The 22,290-nt window shown below is 43.1% G+C and overlaps 1 protein-coding gene across 2 annotated transcripts in view; it reads right to left on the reverse strand.

The window, feature by feature from the left end:
• The window catches only part of LOC133550173 (synaptosomal-associated protein 23-like), a 45,240-nt gene extending 38,714 nt beyond the window's left edge, over nt 1–6,526 (reverse strand). Inside the window, exon 1 of one of the 2 annotated variants that reach the window (XM_061896280.1) lies at nt 6,367–6,526. Coding sequence is in view for 1 of the 2 variants with exons in the window: in XM_061896279.1 (XP_061752263.1) it covers nt 6,211–6,212 (2 nt within the window). In the remaining variant the exon portion in view is untranslated. The other variant, XM_061896279.1, reaches the window with a different exon arrangement.
• Nucleotides 6,527–22,290: the final 15,764 nt, after the last annotated feature.

A 22,290-nucleotide genomic window follows, 5' to 3' on the forward strand; every position in this document is an offset into this window, starting at 1 on the left:
ACTGTATATACCTGTATATACATATATACATACATATATACCTATACTGTATATAGCTTTATATACATATATACATACATATATACCTATACTGTATATAGCTTTATATACATATATACATACATATATACCTATACTGTATATACCTGTATATACATATATACATACATATATACCTATACTGTATATAGCTTTATATACATACATATATACCTATACTGTATATACATATATACATACATATATACCTATACTGTATATACCTTTATATACATATATACATACATATATACCTATACTGTATATAGCTTTATATACATACATATATACCTATACTGTATATACCTGTATATACATATATACATACATATATACCTATACTGTATATACCTTTATATACATATATACATACATATACTGGCTCACCTGCAGTGGTTTCCTGTGCACTTAAGATGTGACTTTAAGGTTTTACTACTTACGTATAAAATACTACACGGTCTAGCTCCATCCTATCTTGCCGATTGTATTGTACCATACGTCCCGGCAAGAAATCTGCGTTCAAAAGACTCCGGCTTATTAGTGATTCCTAGAGCCCAAAAAAAGTCTGCGGGCTATAGAGCGTTTTCATTTCGGGCTCCAGTACTCTGGAATGCCCTCCCGGTTACGGTTTGAGATACTACCTAAGTACAAGCATTTAAGTCTCATCTTAAAACTCATTTGTATACTCTAGCCTTTAAATAGACCCCCTTCTTAGACCAGTTGATCTGCCGTTTCTTTTCTTTTTCACCTCTGTCCCCTTCTCCCTTGTGGAGGGGGTCCGGTCCGGTGGCCATGGATGAAGTACTGGCTGTCTAGAGCCGGGACCCAGAATGGACCGCTCGTCCAGAGTCAGGACCCAGGATGGACCTCTCGTCTGTGTATCGGTTGGGGACATCTCTGCGCTGCTGATCCGCCTCCGCTTGGGATGGTTTCCCGCTGGCTCCAATTTGGACGAGACTCTCGCTACTATATTAGATCCACTTTGGACTGGACTCCCATGGTTATGAAAGATCCACTATGGATTGGACTTTCACAATATCATGTTAGACCCGCTCGACATCCATTGCTTTCGGTTGCCCACATATGCGGTCCTCTCCAAGGTTTCTCATAGTCATCATACTGGGGTGAGTTTTCCTTGCCCTTATGTGGGCTCTACTGAGGATGTCGTTGTGATTTGTGCAGTTCTTTGAGACACTGGTTTATTTAGGGCTATATAAATACACATTGATTGATTGATTGATTGATTGATTGATTGATTGATCAGCACCTCCAAGTCCAAGTCCATGGTTTTCGCCCAGAAAAGGGTGGAGTGCCATCTCCGGGTTGGGGAGGAGACCCTGCCCCAAGTGGAGGAGTTCAAGTACCTAGGAGTCTTGTTCACGAGTGAGGGAAGAGTGGATGGTGAGATCGACAGGCGGATCGGTGCGGCGTCTTCAGTAATGCGGACGTTGTATCCATCCGTTGTGGTGGAGAAGGAGCTGAGCCGGAAGGCAAAGCTCTCAATTTACCGGTCGATCTACGTTCCCATCCTCACCTATGGTCATGAGCTTTGGGTCATGACCGAAAGGACAAGATCTTGGGTACAAGCGGTTGAAATGAGCTTCCTCATTAGTTTCTCCCTTAGAGATAGGGTGAGAAGCTCTGCCATCCGGGAGGAACTCAAAGTAAAGCCGCTGCTCCTCCACATGGAGAGGAGCCTGATGAGGTGGTTCGGGCATCTGGTCAGGATGCCACCCGAACGCCTCCCTAGGGAGGTGTTTAGGGCACGTCCAACCGGTAGGAGGCCACGGGGAAGACCCAGGACACGTTAGGAAGACTGTGTCTCCCGGCTGGCCTGGGAACGCCTCGGGATCCCCCCAGGGAAGAGCTAGACCAGGGGTCACCAACGCGGTGCCCGTAAGGACCAAATGAGTCGCCTGCTGGCCTGTTGTAAAAATAGCTCAAATAGCAGCACTTACCAGTGAGCTGCCTCTATTTTTTAAAATTGTATTTATTTACTAGCAAGCTGGTCTCGCTTTGCTCCACATTTTTAATTCTAAGAGAGACAAAACTCAAATAGAATTTGAAAATCCAAGAAAATATTTTAAAGACTTGGTTTTCACGTATTTAAATAAATTCATTAATTTTTTTTACTTTGCTTTACTTTCAGAAAGACAATTTTAGAGAAAAAATACCACCTTAAAAATGATTTTAGGATTTTTAAACACATATACCTTTTTACTTTTTAAATTCCTTCCTCTTCTTTCCTGACAATTTAAATCAATGTTCAAATACATTTTTTTTTTTATTGTAAAGAATAATAAATAAATTTTAATTTAATTCTTCATTTTAGCTTCTGTTTTTTCGACGAAGAATATTTGTCAAATATTTCTTCAAACTTATGATTAAAATTAAAAAAAAATATTCTGGCAAATCTAGAAAATCTGTAGAATCTAATTTAAATCTTATTTCAAAGTCTTTTGAATTTCTTTGAAAATTTTTGTTCTGGATAATCTAGAAGAAATAATGATTTATCTTTGTTGGAAATATAGCTTGGTCCAATTTGTTATATATTCTAACAAAGTGCAGATTGGATTTTAACGTATTTAAAACATGTCATCAAAATTCTAAAATTAATCTTAATCAGGAAAAATTACTCATGATGTTCCATAAATTCTGTTTTTAATTTTTTCAAAAATATTCAAATTAACTAGTTTTTCTCTTCTTTTTTCGGTTGAATTTTGAATTTAAAGAGTCGAAATTGAAGATAAACTATGTTTCAAATTTAATTTTCATTTTTTCCCTGTTTTCTACTATTAAAACCGTTCAATTAAGTGTTTTTTCATCATTTATTCTCTACAAAAACCTTCTGTAAAAGGAAAAAAAATGTACGACGGAATGACAGACAGAAATACCCATTTTTCTTTTAAATATATATAGATTTATTTATTAAAGGTAAATTGAGCAAATTGGCTATTAGTGTGTATCAAACTGGTAGCCTTTCGCATTAATCAGTACCCAAGAAGTAGCTCTTGCTTTCAAAAAGGTTGGTGACCCCTGAGCTAGACGAAGTGACTGGGGAGAGGGAAGTCTGGTCTTCCCTGCTTAGGCTGCTGCCCCCGCGACCCGACCTCAGATAAGAGGAAGAAGATGGATGGATGATTGATTGATAAAACTGCTATTTGGAGTTGATTTTTGAAAACAAACAAAAAAAACATTTTATTTTACTGTACACTATAATTGCCAATTTAATTACATAAAATCAGCTTTATTTTAATCACTTCCGGTATGTTACAGGTGTTAATATTGCGAGAAATAAAGTGTAAATTTGAGGGTCACTCGACAAACAGGTGACACTCGCATTAAAGTCCTACTGAAAGCCACTACTAGCGACCACGCAGTCTGATAGTTTATATATCAATGATGAAATATTAACATTGCAACACATGCCAATACAGCCGCTTTAGTTTACTAAATTACAATTTTAATTTCCCGCAGAGTTTTTTGTTGAAAAAGTCGCGCAATGATGACGCGTGTTTGTGACGTCTCGGGTTGGAGGGGACATATTAGCCCAGCACCACACATGGTGGCTAAAAGTAGTCTCTTTTCATCGCATAATTACACAGTATTTTGGACATCTGTGTTGCTGAATCTTTTGCAATTTGTTCAATTAATAATGGAGACGTCAAAGAAGAATGCTGTTGTTGGAAAGCGGTGGATTGCAGCTGCTTTTAGCACCAAAACACAGCCGGTGTTTCTTTATTTGTTGTGAAGCTTTAAAGTTTAAAGTACCAATGATTGTCACACACATACTAGATGTGGCGAAATTATGCTCTGCATTTGACCCATCACCCTTGATCACCCCCTGGGAGGTGAGGGGAGCAGTGGGCAGCAGCGGTGCAGCGCCCGGGAATCATTTATGGTGATTTAAACCCCAATTCCAACCCTTGATGCTGAGTGCCAAGCAGGAAGGTAATGGGTCCCATTTTTATAGTCTTCGGTATGACTCGGCCGGGAGTTGAACTCACGACCTACCCATCTCAGGGCGGACACTCTAACCACCAGGGCACTGAATAGGTAACACAGACCGGTCAAGCGAACATGTTTCTCTATGTCAACCAGCAAGTTTTGGGATGGGAAAATTGTGATATTAAGTCGGCTCTTACCGGAGACTTGAGTGGATTACGCGACCTCATCCTGCAGCTCAAAAAGGCAGCTGTGATCTTGGCTCCTCGGCTTCTCAGAACACGAGAACTGGCGTCACCGCAGCCATCTGACTTTCAGGTCTGACTTTATAATTTCATTAAAGTACTATTAACACAATAAGCAGATAAGGGATTTTACAGAATTATCTTAGTAAATGTGTCTAATTACGCCTGAAACTTTCCCACTGCCGCTGCCTGGAGCCGTCGCCTTTTCTCTCTCTCTTTTTTTTTTTTATTATTATTTTTTTTTAGTGCTTCACCCTAACTTTGCTCATCTACGAATCTTTCATCCTCGCTCAAACTAATGGGGAAATCGTCACTTTCTCGGTCCGAATTGCTCTTACTGCTGGTGGCCCACATTATAAACAAGTATGACTTTATAATCTCACTAAAATACTATTAACACAATAAGCAGATGAGGGATTTTCCAGAATTATCATAGTAAATGTGTCTAAATACGTCTGAATCTCTCGCACTGCCCCCCCCTGGAGCCGTCGCCTTTTCTCTCTTTTTTCATTTTTAATAGTGCTTCACTCTATTTTCCCCATCCATGAATCTTTCATCCTCGCTCAAACTAATGAGGAAATCGACGCTTTCTTGGTCCGAATTGCTCTTACTGCTGGTGGCTCACATTATAAACAAGTATGACTTTATAATCTCACTAAAATACTATTAACACAATAAGCAGATAAGGGATTTTCCAGAATTATCCTAGTAAATGTGTCTAAATACGTCTGAATCTCTCCCACTGCCACCGCCTGGAGCCGTCGCCTTTTCTCTCTTTTTTATTTTTTTATTTTTAATAGTGCTTCACTCTAACTTTCCTCATCCACGAATCTTTCATCATTGCTCAAACTAATGGGGAAATCGTCGCTTTCTTGGTCTGAATTGCTCTTACTGCTGGTGGCTCACATTATAAACAAGTATGACTTTATAATCTCACTAAAATAATATTAACATAATAAGCAGATAAGGGATTTTCCAGAATTATCATAGTAAATGTGTCTAAATACGTCTGAATCTCCCACTGCCGCCGCCTGGAGCCGTCGCCTTTTCTCTCTTTTTTTATTTTTTAATTTTTAATAAATGGTAAATGGGTTATACTTGTATAGCGCTTTTCTACCTTCAAGGTACTCAAAGCGCTTTGACACTATTTCCACATTCACCCATACACACACACATTCACACACTGATGGCGGGAGCTGCCATGCAAGGCCCTAACCACGAACCATCAGGAGCATGGGTGAAGTGTCTTGCTCAAGGACACAACATATCGTGACGAGGTTGGTAGAAGGTGGGGATTGAACCGGGAACCCTCAGGTTGCTGGCACGGCCACTCTCCCAACTTCGCCACGCCGTCCTTCACTCTAACTTTCCTCATCCACAAATATTTCACCCTCGCTCAAACTAATGGGGAAATCGTCGCTTTCTCAGTCCGAATTGCTCTTACTGCTGGTGGCTCAAGTTGTAAAGAAAGTTCAGATGTGAGGAGCCTTACAACCCGTGACGTCACACGCACATCGTCTGCTACTTCCGGTACAGGCAAGGCTTTTTTATTAGCGACCAAATGTTGCGAACTTTATCGTGGATGTTCTTTACTAAATCTTTTCAGCAAAAATATAGCAATATCGCAAAATGATCAAGTATGACACATAAAATGGACCTGCTATCCCCGTTTAAATAAGAACATCTCATTTCAGTAGACCTTTAAAGTTGTATTTTTTTAAAACAAACAAAAAAAACATTTTATTGTACACTATAATTGCCAATTTAATTACATAAAATCAGCTATATATCAATCACTTCCGGTATGTTACAGGTGTTAATCTCGCGAGAAATAAAGTGTGAATTTGAGCTTCACTCGACAAACAGGTGACGTTCGCATTAACGACAAGACATCAAATAAAAAAGGATATACATAGAAGTTAAGACACTTTATATATTAAATAAGACCAAGCATGTTTTGAGAGTATAAAAGATGACTTACATAGTGGGAAGAGTTGTCAACAGAGTCCGGGCAAGGCGCCTCACTAGCCGACAAGCTAACACTAAGCTACTTCCGCTTTCCCTGACAACCCAACACAACAATGGCGAGAGAGGCGGCGAGGAAGATAAAGTCACGGAAGGGGAGGTCGATACTTACCGGCAAACCTTCCCGCGTCGAGGCTTTTACCTCCTCCTTGAGTCAGGTATGCGAACTTGGCGCTGGGACAACTTGTGGATTGTGGATTCCTTCACTTCGCTTGCCCTCCAGCCGAGTCGACGAGGATGGTGCTTTCAGGGACTGTCGGAAATCACGCTTTCACACCCCAGAGAGTGCAAACAAGTGTAAAATAAGTTATTTAAGACTTAAAAATGAGAATCAAAATCGTTACATGAATGCATTATACGCCTTTATATGACATATTCCCAGTTTTAATATATGAAAATAGATTATTTAACCTAAAAATGTATAACGGCAGGATCAACTGTGCGTTTGAACGCCACACATGATGGGAGGCGTGTGCAATCTTGACACTCCGGAAGTAAAGTGACCTTGCTCCTTTTCTCCACATGAGTGCAGCATTGCCCTCTTTTCTTTCTTAATGTTGACAACCTTGCACAGTAATTCACTTATTAATGCCTTAAACCACAAATCTTATTGTACCATATGTCCCGGCAAGAAATCTGCGTTCAAAAGACTCCGGCTTATTAGTGATTCCTAGAGCCCAAAAAAAGTCTGCGGGCTATAGAGCGTTTTCCGTTCGGGCTCCAGTATTCTGGAATGCCCTCCCGGTAACAGTTCGAGATGCTACCTCAGTAGAAGCATTTAAGTCTCACCTTAAAACTCATCTGTATACTCTAGCCTTTAAATAGACCTCCTTTTTAGACCAGTTGATCTGCCGCTTCTTTTCTTTCTCCTATGTCCCCCCCTCCCTTGTGGAGGGGGTCCGGTCCGATGACCATGGATGAAGTACTGGCTGTCCAGAGTCGAGACCCAGGATGGACCGCTCGTCTGTATCGATTGGGGACATCTCTACGTTGCTGATCCGCCTCCGCTTGGGATGGTTTCCTGTGGACGGGACTCTCGCTGCTGTCTTGGATCCGCTTGAACTGAACTCTCGCGGCTGTGTTGGAGCCACTATGGATTGAACTTTCACAGTATCATGTTAGACCCGCTCCACATCCATTGCTTTCGGTCCCCTAGAGGGGGGGGGTTGCCCACATCTGAGGTCCTCTCCAAGGTTTCTCATAGTCAGCATTGTCACTGACGTCCCACTGGATGTGAATTCTCCCTGCCCACTGGGTGTGAGTTTTCCTTGCCCTTTTGTGGGTTCTTCCGAGGATGTTGTAGTCGTAATGATTTGTGCAGTCCTTTGAGACATTTGTGATTTGGGGCTATATAAATAAACATTGAAATCGCTGACCATTTATTTCGATTTATTGCCAGCATTGAGTCCAACGTGCCGACCATTACGTCAGCATGTAAGTTAGGGGTGTCCAAACTTTATCCTCTGAGGGCCACACACTGAAAAATCAAAGCAAGCGGGGGCCATTTTGATATTTTTTATTTAAAAACAAAACAATACAGTATATGTATAAAAAATATACATTTCGGCCTCCACTCAGACTTGATCTCAGGGACCCCAAAGGGTTTAGGTCGAAAAAATATTAAAAATGTGTCATTATTCAGTATTTTTTTTTTAACTATTCAAGTTTTAAATCTCTAGATCAACATTAGGTTTATCTGTCAATATAATGATTTTAAAGGGGAACATTATCACCATTTCTGAAGGGTTAAAACCAATAAAAATCAGTTCCCAGTGACATATTTTATTTTTCGAAAATTTTCCCAAAATTTTACCCATCATGCAATATCCCGAAAAACGGCTTCAAAGTGCCTGATTTTTACCATCAGTATATCCACCCGTCAATTATCCTGTGACGTCACAGCGTGACCACACAGAAACAAACATGGCGGATAGCACAGAAAGGTATAGCGATATTAGCTTGGATTCAGACTCGGATTTCAGCGCCGTAAGCGATTCAACAGATTTTGCATGCATTGAAACGGATGGTTGGAGTATGGAGGCAGGTAGCGAAAACGAAATTGAAGAAGAAACTGAAGCTATTGCGCCACATCACGACAGACAACGGCACGGGAGGAAGCGGGCACGAATTCGGCGATCGCCTTCTAACCAACGATTGGTATGTGTTTGTTTGGCATTAAATGTGGGTGGAGGGAAAGGCTGGATGCAAATATAGCTACAAATGAGGCATAATGATGCAATATGTACATACAGCTAGCCTAAATAGCATGTTAGCATCGATTAGCTTGCAGTCATCCCGTGACCAAATATGTCTGATTAGCACACTCCACATTATAAACTTATCACTTTCCTCGGGCACTGTTCCCCTAGCATTCAAAAAAGCGGTTATTCATCCTCTCCTTAAAAGACCTAACCTCGATCCTGACCTCATGGTAAACTACCGACCGGTGTCTCACCTTCCCTTTATTTCGAAAATCCTCGAAAAAATTGTTGCAGAGCAGCTAAATGAACACTTAGCGTCTAACAATCTCTGTGAAACCTTTCAATCCGGTTTCAGGGCAAATACGGAGACAGCCCTCGCAAAAATGACTAATGATCTGTTGCTAACGATGGATTCTGATGCGTCATCTATGTTGCTGCTCCTCCATCTTAGCGCTGCTTTCGATACCGTCGATCATAATATTTTATTAGAGCGTATCAAAACACGAATTGGTATGTCAGACTTAGCCCTGTCTTGGTTTAACTCTTATCTTACTGATAGGATGCAGTGTGTCTCCCATAACAATGTGACCTCGGACTACGTTAAGGTAACGTGTGGAGTTCCCCAGGGTTCGGTCCTTGGCCCTGCACTCTTCAGCATCTACATGCTGCCGCTAGGTGACATCATACGCAAATACGGTGTTAGCTTTCACTGTTATGCTGATGACACCCAACTTTACATGCCCCTAAAGCTGACCAACACGCCGGATTGTAGTCAGCTGGAGGCGTGTCTTAATGAAATTAAACAATGGATGTCCGCTAACTTTTTGCAACTCGACGCCCAAAAAACGGAAATGCTGATTATCGGTCCTGTTAGACACCGACCTCTATTTAATAATACAACTCTAACATTTGACAACCAAACAATTAAACAAAGCGACACGGTAAAGAATCTGGGTATTATCTTCGACCCAACTCTCTCCTTTGAGGCACACATTAAAAGCGTTACTAAAACGGCCTTCTTTCATCTCCGTGATATCGCTAAAATTCGCTCCATTCTGTCCACTAAAGACGCTGAGATCATTATCCATGCGTTTGTTATGTCTCGCCTCGACTACTGTAACGTATTATTTTCGGGTCTCCCCATGTCTAGCATTAAAAGATTACAGTTGGTACAAAATGCGGCTGCTAGACTTTTGACAAGAACAAGAAAGTTTGATCACATTACGCCTGTACTGTATATACCTTTATATACATATATACATACATATATACCTATACTGTATATACCTTTATATACATATATACATATATACCTATACTGTATATACCTTTATATACATATATACATACATATATACCTATACTGTATATACCTTTATATACATATATACATACATATATACCTATACTGTATATACCTTTATATACATATATACATACATATATACCTATACTGTATATACCTTTATATACATATATACATACATATATACCTATACTGGCTCACCTGCACTGGCTTCCTGTGCACTTAAGATGTGACTTTAAGGTTTTACTACTTACGTATAAAATACTACACGGTCTAGCTCCATCCTATCTTGCCGATTGTATTGTACCATATGTCCCGGCAAGAAATCTGCCTTCAAAGGACTCCGGCTTATTAGTGATTCCCAAAGCCCAAAAAAAGTCTGCGGGCTATAGAGCGTTTTCATTTCGGGCTCCAGTACTCTGGAATGCCCTCCTGGTAACAGTTCGAGATGCCACCTCAGTAGAAGCATTTAAGTCTCACCTTAAAACTCATTTGTATACTCTAGCCTTTAAATAGACTCCCTTTTTAGACCAGTTGATCTGCCGTTTCTTTTATTTTTCTTCTATGTCCCACTCTCCCCTGTGGAGGGGGTCCGGTCCGATGACCATGGATGAAGTACTGGCTGTCCAGAGTCGGGACCCAGGATGGACCGCTCGCCTGTGTATCGATTGGGAACATCTCTGCGCTGCTGATCCGCCTCCGCTTGGGATGGTTTCCTGCTGGCTCTGTTGTGGACGGGACTCTCGCGGCTGTGTTGGATCCATTATGGATTGAATTTTCACAGTATCATGTTAGACCCGCTCGACATCCATTGCTTTCGGTCCCTTAGAGAGGCGGGGGTTGCCCACATATGTGGTCCTCTCCAAGGTTTTCTCATAGTCATCATTGTTACTGTCACCGACGTCCCACTGGGTGTGAGTTTTCCTTGCCCTTATGTGGGCGTACCGAGGATGTCGTAGTGGTTTTTGCAGCCCTTTGAGACACTAGTGATTTAGGGCTATATAAATGAACATTGATTGATTGATTAATAAGTGGGGCCATTTTGGATCCCTAAAATATAAAAATAAAAAAAAACTATGAAAAAAATCAAAACTTGCAAACAACGGATGAATGTGAAGTTCATCTAAAAATTGTGGGTTGAAAGTAAAAAAAAAAAAAAAAAAGTTAGTTTTAACACTTTTATGAGGCGGGCCATTTTGGATCCCTGAGACTTTTAATGGAAATTTTTTTTTAAACGGTCAATCAATCAATCAATCAATCAATGTTTACTTATATAGCCCTAAATCACTAGTGTCTCAAAGGGCTGCACAAACCACCACGACATCCTCGGTAGGCCCACATAAGGGCAAGGAAAACTCACACCCAGTGGGACATCGGTGACAATGATGACTATGAGAACCTTGGAGAGGAGGAAAGCAATGGATGTCGAGCGGGTCTAACATGATACTGTGAAAGTTCAATCCACAATGGATCCAACACAGTCGCAAGAGTCCAGTCCAAAGCGGATCCAACACAGCAGCGAGAGTCCCGTTCACAGCGGAGCCAGCAGGAAACCATCCCAAGTGGAGGCGGATCAGCATCGCAGAGATGTCCCCAACCGATACACAGGCAAGCAGTACATGGCCACCGGATCGGACCGGACCCCCTCCACAAGGGAGAGTGGGACATAGGAGAAAAAGAAAAGAAACGGCAGATCAACTGGTCTAAAAAGGGAGTCTATTTAAAGGCTAGAGTATACAAATGAGTTTTAAGGTGAGACTTAAATGATTGCTCAAAAAATAATAATGACTCAAAATCAATGTTGACATGAAAAATTAGATTAGATTAGATAGTACTTTATTTATTGGCTTTATTTATTTAATTGACCTATTTAAGGCTCAAATTATCACACATCAAACAATCCACTTTGAAATATTTTTTGAGGGGGCAATATTGCATATTTTGTCTTGGATATTCTCGAACAAAAAGGGTTTAAAACATGAATAAAACCAACAAAGTTCTACTGACAGATACATCTGAAGTGGATCGAGAGCCGGGGTGTCGAACTCGTTTTTATTGATGGCCACTTCGTAATTATGGCTACCCTCAGAGGGAATGATGTCGCGGGCCCAAATAAATGATGTGGAAGACCACTTTGAAGAATATGGCAAGATACTTCAAATAATGTGGCAGACCACATTAAATGACATCGAGGTGTGGTTGCGTTCTCTCGTGGATTCAGCGGAGAATGGACACAGCGTGAAGGTAAGAATGAGGATTTATTTACAACTACAAAAATAGACTAAGAACAAAAAGACTTGCACAAAGGCACTACAGACAAACCAACAGAACTAGCATGTGAGCTAGAAAGAACAAAAGACCCTAGCATGTGAGCTAGGGAAATATACAAGTGAATAGCGTGGAAGCGGACGAGCATCAAAAGTAGTTACCACAAGCGGGGATAACGACGTCACCTGTTGCATCGAAAGTTACACTGCGAGGCCGAACGGCAAGCAAAGGCAGGCTTAAATAGGGAGGTAATCAGAAAGCAGGTGCTCAGAAACACAAGGCAGGTGACACGAATACGTAACTAGGCAATGGAACAAAACAGGAAGTGCCACCAGGAACTAAGGAAGTCAAATAACAAACAGGATGTGATATACAAAACAGAACAAAACCAGAATATGCCATGATCCGAGTAGCGGATCACGACAATGTGGAAGACCCTATTGAATGAAGTGGCAGACCACATTAAAAGGTGTGGTGGGCCACATTAAATGATGTGGGAGACCACGTTAGATTATGTGGGAGACCATAGTAAATGATGTGGAAGACCACATTAAATGGTGGGGTGGGCCACATTAAATGATGTTGGAGACCACGTTAGATTATGTGGGAGACCATAGTAAATGATGTGGTGGGCCACAGTAATTGATGTGAAAGACCACATTAAATGGTGGGGTGGGCCACATTAAATGATGTGGGAGACCACATACAATTATGTGGGGATCATAGTAAATGATGTGGTGGGCCACAGTAAATGATGTGGAAGACTACATTGGCGTGGAGGACCACATTAAATGGTGTGGTGGGCCACATTGGTCATGTGGGAGACCACATAAAATTATGTGGGAGATCATAGTAAATGATGTGGTGGGCCACAGTAATTGATGTGGAAGACTACATTGACGTGGTGGGCCACATTGGTCATGTGGTAGACCACATTGAATGACGTGGTGGGCCACTTTTAATGATGTGGGAGACCACGTTAGATTATGTGGGAGACCATAGTAAATGATGTGGAAGACACATTACATGGTGTGGTGGGCCACTTTAATGATGTGGGAGACCACGTAAAATTATGTGGGAGATCATAGTAAGAGATGTGGTGAGCCACCTTAAATGATGTGGAAGACTAAATTGACGTGGTGGACCACATTAAATGGTGTGGTGGGCCACATTGGTCATGTGGGAGACCACATTGAATGACGTGGTGGGCCACATTAAATGATGTGGGAGACCACGTTAGATTATGTGGGAGACCATAGTAAATGATGTGGAAGACACATTACATGGTGTGGTGGGCCACATTAAATGATGTGGGCGACCACGTAAAATTATGTGGGAGATCATAGTAAGAGATATCGACGTCACCTGTTGCATCGAAAGTTACACTGCGAGGCCGAATGGCAAACAAAGGCAGGCTTAAATAGGGAGGTAATCAGAAAGCAGGTGCGCGTGAGAAACACAAGGCAGGTGACACGAATACGTAACTAGGCAACGGAACAAAACAGGAGGTGCCACCAGGAACTAAGGAAGTCAAATAACAAACAGGATGTGATATACAAAACGGGACAAAACCAGAATATGCCATGATCCGAGTAGCGAATCATGACAATGTGGAAGACCCCATTGAATGAAGTGGCAGACCACGTTAAAGGGTGTGGTGGGCCACATTAAATGACGTGGGAGACCACGTTAGATTATGTGGGAGACCATGGTAAATGACGTGGTGGGCCACGGTAATTGATGTGGAAGACCACGTCAAATGGTGTGTTGGGCCACATTAAATGATGTGGGAGGCCACATTAGATTATGTGGGAGACCATAGTAAATGATGTGGTGGGCCATGGTAATTGATGTGGAAGGCCACAGTAATTGATGTGGAAGACCACATTAAAGGGTGGGGTGGGCCACATTAAATGACGTGGGAGACCACGATAGATTATGTGGGAGACCATAGTAAATGACGTGGTGGGCCACAGTAATTGATGTGGAAGACCACGTTAAATGGTGGGGTGGGCCACATTAAATGACGGGGGGAACCACATTAGATTATGTGGGAGACCATAGTAAATGATGTGGTGGGCCACAGTAATTGATGTGGAAGACCACATTAAATGGTGGGGTGGGCCACGATAAATGATGTGGGAGACCACGTTAGATTATGTGGGAGACCATAGTAAATGATGTGGTGGGCCACTGTAATTGATGTGGAAGACCACATTAAATGGTGGGGTGGGCCCCATTAAATGATGTGGGAGACCACGTTAGATTATGTGGGAGATCATAGTAAATGATGTGGTGGGCCACTGTAATTGACGTGGAAGACCACATTAAATGGTGGGCCACATTAAATGATGTGGGAGACCACGTTAGATTATGTGGGAGATCATAGTAAATGAAGTGGTGGGCCACAGTAATTGATGTGGAAGACCACATTAAAGGTTGGGGTGGGCCACTTAAATGATGTGGGAGACCACGTTAGATTATGTGGGAGACCATGGTAAATGACGTGGTGGGCCATAGTAATTGATGTGGAAGACCACGTCAAATGGTGTGTTGGGCCACATTAAATGATGTGGGAGACCACGTTAGATTATGTGGGAGACCATAGTAAATGAAGTGGTGGGCCACGGTAATTGATGAGGAAGACCACATTAAAGGGTGGGGTGGGCCACATTAAATGATGTGGGAGACCACGTTAGATTATGCGGGAGACCATAGTGAATGATGTGGTGGGCCACAGTAATTGATGCGGAAGACCACATTAAAGGTTGGAGTGGGCCACTTAAATGATGTGGGAGACCACGTTAGATTATGCGGGAGACCATAGTAAATGAAGTGGTGGGCCACAGTAATTGATGCGGAAGACCACATCAAATGGTGTGTTGGGCCACATTAAATGATGTGGGAGACCACAAAATTATGTGGGAGACCATAGTAAATGATGTGGTGAGCCACAGTAATTGACGTGGAAGACCACATCAAATGGTGTGTTGGGCCACATTAAATGATGTGGGAGACCACATAAAATTATGTGGGAGATCATAGTAAGAGAAAACGACGTCACCTGTTGCATCAAAAGTTACACTGCGAGGCCGAATGGCAAACAAAGGCAGGCTTAAATAGGGAGGTAATCAGAAAGCAGGTGCGCGTGAGAAACACAAGGCAGGTGACACGAATACGTAACTAGGCAACGGAACAAAACAGGAAGTGCCACCAGGAACTAAGGAAGTCAAATAACAAACAGGATGTGATATACAAAACGGGACAAAACCAGAATATGCCATGATCCGAGTAGCGAATCATGACAATGTGGAAGACCCCATTGAATGAAGTGGCAGACCACGTTAAAGGGTGTGGTGGGCCACATTAAATGACGTGGGAGACCACGTTAGATTATGTGGGAGACCATGGTAAATGACGTGGTGGGCCACAGTAATTGATGTGGAAGACCACGTCAAATGGTGTGTTGGGCCACATTAAATGACGTGGGAGGCCACATTAGATTATGTGGGAGACCATAGTAAATGATGTGGTGGGCCACAGTAATTGATGTGGAAGGCCACAGTAATTGATGTGGAAGACCACATTAAAGGGTGGGGTGGGCCACATTAAATGATGTGGGAGACCATGTTAGATTATGTGGGAGACCATAGTAAATGATGTGGTGGGCCACAGTAATTGACGTGAAAGACCACATTAAATGGTGGGGTGGGCCACATTAAATGATGTTGGAGACCACGTTAGATTATGTGGGTGACCATAGTAAATGACGTGGTGGGCCACGGTAATTGATGAGGAAGACCACATTAAAGGGTGGGGTGGGCCACTTTAAATGACGTGGGAGACCACGTTAGATTATGTGGGAGACCATAGTAAATGATGTGGTGGGCCACAGTAATTGACGTGGAAGACCACATTAAATGGTGGGGTGGGCCACATTAAATGACGGGGGGAACCACATTAGATTATGTGGGAGACCATAGTAAATGATGTGGTGGGTCACAGTAATTGATGTGGAAGACCACATTAAATGGTGGGCCACATTAAATGATGTGGGAGACCACGTTAGATTATGTGGGAGACCATAGTAAATGATGTGGTGGGGCACAGTAATTGATGTGGAAGACCACATTAATTGGTGGGGTGGGCCACATTAAATGATGTGGGAGACCACGTTAGATTATGTGGGAGATCATAGTAAATGATGTGGTGGGCCACTGTAATTGATGTGGAAGACCACATTAAATGATGTGGGAGACCACGTTAGATTATGTGGGAGATCATAGTAAATGAAGTGGTGGGCCACAGTAATTGATGTGGAAGACCACATTAAAGGTTGGGGTGGGCCACTTAAATGATGTGGGAGACCACGTTAGATTATGTGGGAGACCATGGTAAGTGACGTGGTGGGCCACAGTAATTGATGTGGAAGACCACGTCAAATGGTGTGTTGGGCCACATTAAATGACGTGGGAGACCACGTTAGATTATGTGGGAGACCATAGTAAATGATGTGGTGGGCCACAGTAATTGACGTGGAAGACCACATTAAAGGGTGGGATGGGCCACTTTAATGACGTGGGAGACCACGTTAGATTATGTGGGAGACCATAGTGAATGATGTGGTGGGCCACAGTAATTGATGTGGAAGAGCACATTAAAGGGTGGGGTGGGCCACATTAAATGATGTGGGAGAACATGATAGATTAAGTGGGAGACCAGAGTAAATGACGTGGTGGGCCACAGTAATTGATGTGGAAGACCACGTTAAATGGTGTGTTGGGCCACATTAAATGATGTGGGAGACCACATAAAATTATGTGGGAGATCATAGTAAATGAAGTGGTGGGCCACAGTAATTGACGTGGAAGACCACATCAAATGGTGTGTTGGGCCACGTTAAATGATGTGGGAGACCACGATAGATTATGTGGGAGACCATAGTAAATGACGTGGTGGGCCACAGTAATTGACGTGGAAGACCACATTAAATGGTGTGTTGGGCCACATTAAATGATGTGGAAGACCACATTAAAGGGTGGGATGGGCCACATTAAATGTCGTGGGAGACCACGTTAGATTATGTGGGAGACCATAGTGAATGATGTGGTGGGCCACAGTAATTGATGCGGAAGACCACATTAAAGGGTGGGGTGGGCCACATTAAATGATGTGGGAGACCACAAAATTATGTGGGAGATCATAGTAAATGATGTGGTGGGCCACAGTAATTGATGTGGAAGACCACATTAAATGGTGGGGTGGGCCACTTAAATGATGTGGGAGACCACAAAGTTATGTGGGAGATCATAGTAAATGATGTGGTGGGCCACGGTAATTGACGTGGAAGACCACATCAAATGGTGTTTTGGGCCACATTAAATGATGTGGGAGACCACAAAATTATGTGGGAGATCATAGTAAATGATGTGGTGGGCCACAGTAATTGACGTGGAAGACCACATCAAATGGTGTGTTGGGCCACATTAAATGATGTGGGAGACCACATACAATTATGTGGGAGATCATAGTAAATGAAGTGGTGGGTCACGGTAATTGACGTGGAAGACCACATTAGATGGTGGGGTGGGCCAACTTAAATGATGTGGGAGACCACGTTAGATTATGTGGGTGACCATAGTAAATGATGTGGTGGGCCACTGTAATTGATGTGGAAGACCACATTAAATGGTGGGCCACATTAAATGATGTGGGAGACCACGTTAGATTATGTGGGAGATCATAGTAAATGAAGTGGTGGGCCACAGTAATTGATGTGGAAGACCACATTAAAGGTTGGGGTGGGCCACTTAAATGATGTGGGAGACCACGTTAGATTATGTGGGAGACCATGGTAAGTGACGTGGTGGGCCACGGTAATTGATGTGGAAGGCCACATTAAAGGGTGGGGTGGGCCACATTAAATGATGTTGGAGACCACGTTAGATTATGTGGGAGACCATAGTAAATGATGTGGTGGGCCACAGTAATTGATGTGAAAGACCACATTAAATGGTGGGGTGGGCCACATTAAATGATGTGGGAGACCATGTTAGATTATGTGGGAGACCATAGTAAATGATGTAGATGGCCACATTAAATTATGTGGAAGACTAAATTGATGTGGAGGACCACATTAAATGGTGTGGTGGGCCACTTTTGTCATGGGGGAGACCACATTGAATGATGTGGTGGGCCACAACAAATGACGTGGGAGACCACGTTAGATTATGTGGGAGACCATAGTAAATGATATGGAAGACACATTGAATGACGTGGTGGGCCACACTAAATGATGTGGGAGACCACGTTAGATTATGTGGGAGATCATAGTAAGAGATGTGGTGGGCCACTTAAATGATGTGGAAGACTAAATTGAAGTGGAGGACCACTTTAAATGGCGTGGGAGACCACTTTGAATGACGTGGTGGTCCACTTTAAACAATTCGGCAGATCACTTTAAATGACGTGGAGGACCAGGTTTAATGATTTTGGCAGCCGGCAGGTGACATTGAATAACGTGGCGGGCCAAATTAAATGACGTTGCGGACCACCTTAATAATGTGAAAGGCCACTCTAACCGCTTCACCGGGAGAAGCGGTTGGAGTGTGTGTTGAAAAAGATGCGCCGGCTCTGCCTTTCCATGTATCTTTTATAGAGTCTACACAACATGCATTATTCAGCTATAACACATGGCCCATCTGTGTGTGTGTGTGTGTGTGTGTGTGTGTGTGTGTGTGTGTGTGTGTGTGTGTGTGTGTGTGTGTGTGTGTGTGTGTGTGTGTCACGTAGTTAACTTTTCCTGACTTATCATTTCACGCCACGTCCAACAGTGCTTGAAGAGCAAAAAATTTCCCTCTGCTTTGTAAGGTATAATGAATGTGTGTGTGTGTGTGTGTGTGTGTGTGTGTGTGTGTGTGTGTGTGTGTGTGTGTAAGAGCGAGTACGGATGCCACATTCAAGTCAAGATCAAGCTCTTTCATCATGCTCCTGCTCATTAATGGAGACGGGGAGCACTGCCCTAATTCCATAATTCTAGAAAGCATGCCAGAGAGAGAGACAAAAAAAAAAAAAGCGGCCTACGAGGGGAGAAAATGAAAAAGAAGAAGAAGACAGGATTAGCTTATTGTCTGCAAATAGGCGTCGGAAGCCAGGAAGCAAACAGAGGAGTAAAACCAAAAAAAAAAAAAGGAAGGAGAAGAGAGGATGCGTTCATATCTGCGTTTCCTGGCTGGAAGCCGAAAAAAGTCCTGCCAATTATTGTTTCACGTTGCGAGCCAATTAGAGAAAAAAAAAAAGGAGGCCCCAAAAAAAAAAATGGGATGATGAATTTCGACGCGAGGCGGCACGGCGTGTGTGTTTACCTTGTGTGTGGCGAATGATGGCTTTCTAGCACATCTGTTCATTTGTGGCCTACTTCCAGCTGTAACACTTCCACTAAAAAAAAAACGCTCCAGGGCCTTCCAGCAGATACAATAATACAGATGAACAACAACAAAAAGACAGACTTTACAAACATAACTAAAAAAGCATCAAGGGTAGGGATGTGGACCCAATTCTGTGCTTTTATACGCACCGAACATCCATCCATGTTCCGCTTATCTAAAGTCAGGACGCGGGGGCAGCAGCCTAAGCAAGGAAGCCCAGACTCACCTCTCCCCAACCACTTGGTCCAGCTCCTGCCGGGGGATCCTGAGGCGTTCCCAGGCCAGCCAGGAGATCAATCAATCAATCAATGTTTATTTATATAGCCCCAAATCACAAATGTCTCAAAGGACTGCACAAATCATTACGACTACAACATCCTGGGAAGAACCCACAAAAGGGCAAGGAAAACTCACACCCAGTGGGCAGGGAGAATTCACATCCAGTGGGACGCCAGTGACAATGCTGACTATGAGAAACCTTGGGGAGGACCTCAGATGTGGGCAACCCCCCCCCTCTAGGGGACCGAAAGCAATGGATGTCGAGCGGGTCTAACATGATACTGTGAAAGTTCAATCCATAGTGGCTCCAACACAGCCGCGAGAGTTCAGTTCAAAGCGGATCCAAGACAGCAGCGAGAGTCCCGTCCACAGGAAACCATCCCAAGCGGAGGCGGATCAGCAGCATAGAGATGACCCCAACCGATACACAGGCGAGCGGTCCATCCTGGGTCTCGACTCTGGACAGTCAGTACTTCATCCATGGTCATCGGACCGGACCCCCTCCACAAGGGAGAGGGGGAGATAGGAGAAAAAAGAAAAGAAGCGGCAGATCAACTGGTCTAAAAAGGAGGTTTATTTAAAGGCTAGAGTATACAGATGAGTTTTAAGGTGAGACTTAAATGCTTCTACTGAGGTAGCATCTCGAACTGTTACCAGAGTACTGGAGCCCGAACGGAAAACGCTCTATAGCCCGCAGACTTTTTTTGGGCTTTGGGAATCACTAATAAGCCGGAGTCTTTTGAACGCAGATTTCTTGCCGGGACATATGGTACAATAAAAAAAATTAAAAAAACTAGACGGCAAAGCGATTCAGATGTTATTAGACAAATTTACGAGGATAACCCTGGAAAATCCCTTATCTGCGGTTTAGCTCGGTTGGTAGAGTGGCCCTTTTCTCACCAAAACCATGTTCGCTTGACCGCTCTGTTCCATAGTAAAGCTTCACCGTCATCTTTCGGGAACGTAAACAAGGAAACACCGGCTGTGTTTGTGTTGCTAAAGGCGGCCGCAATACACCGCTTCCCACCTACAGCTTTCTTCTTTGACGTCTCCATTATTCATTGAACAAATTGCAAAATATTCAGCAACACATATGTCCAGAATACTGTGGAATTATGCGATGAAAAGAGACGACTTATAGCTGTGAACGGTGCTGGACCAAAATATCCTCTACAATGCGTGACGTCACGTTCACGCGTCATCATCGGTTGGTAGAGTGGCTGTGCCAGCAACTTGAGGGTTGCAGGTTCGATTCCCGCTTCTGCCACCCTAGTCACTGCCGTTGTGTCCTTGGGCAAGACACTTTACCCACCTGCTCCCAGTGCCACCCACATTGCTTTAAATGTAACTTAGATATTGGGTTTCACTATGTAAAGCGCTTTGAGTCACTAGAGAAAAAAGCGGTATATAAATATAATTCACTTCACTTATTGTGTTAGTAGTGTTTTAGTGAGATTATATGGTCATACCTGTACAACCTGAAGGTCGGAGGGGTGTGGCGACCGCCAGTGTCTCAGAGGGAAGCCATGTTTCGGGACGAGTCGAAGGCAGCCGATGCTTCCTCCACGTTGGAAACATCCAACGGTCGGGGGCGGCCGCTGGGAGGAGGCGAGAGAGTCCGCAGCTGCAGGAGGAATGACGCAAGCTCTCCGCTTATGTCTACGGTAAGAGCCGACTTATTACCACCATTTTCTCACCAAAACCATGTTCGCTTGACCGCTCTGTTCCATAGTAAAGCTTCACCGTCATCTTTCGGGGAATGTAAACAAGGAAACACCGGCTGTGTTTGTGTTGCTAAAGGCGGCCGCAATACACCGCTTCCCACCTACAGCTTTCTTCTTTGACGTCTCCATTATTCATTGAACAAACTGCAAAATATTCAGCAACACAGATGTCCAGAATACTGTGGAATTGGAAAAGAGACGACTTATAGCTGTGAACGGTGCTGGAACAAAATATCCTCTACAATGCGTGACGTCACGCGCACGCGTTGTGATACCGCAACAATTTAGCATGATACTTCCGCGCGAAATTTAAAATTGCAATTTAGTAAACTAACTTGGCCGTATTGTCATGTGTTGCAATGTTAATATTTCATCATTGATATATAAACTATCAGACTGCGTGGTCGCTAGTAGTGGCTTTCAGTAGGTCTTTAATTATCTCGTCTTTGGAGTCTATTCAATTGAATATAAGTTGAAAAAGAAACGTGTTTGTCATTCTTGTTTGGTGTGGCTTCACAGTGTGGCGCATATTTGTAACAGTGTTAAAGTCGTTTGTATGGCCACCCTCAGTGTGACCTGTATGGCTGTTGACCAAGTATGCCTTGCATTCATTTGTGTGTGTTAAAGCCGCAGATATTATGTGACTGGGCCGGCACGTTGTTTCTATGGCGGAAAAGCGGACGTGACGACAGGTTTTAGAGGACGCTAAGGGTAGTGCTTTCGAGGCACGCCCCCAATATTGTTGTCCGAGTGGAAATCGGGAAAAATTTGGAAGAATTGTTGCCCCGGGAGATTTACGGGAGGGGCAGTGAAATTCGGGAGGGTTGGTAA

This window comes from Nerophis ophidion, linkage group LG03, assembly GCF_033978795.1.
Source record: "Nerophis ophidion isolate RoL-2023_Sa linkage group LG03, RoL_Noph_v1.0, whole genome shotgun sequence".
NCBI lineage: Eukaryota > Metazoa > Chordata > Actinopteri > Syngnathiformes > Syngnathidae > Nerophis > Nerophis ophidion.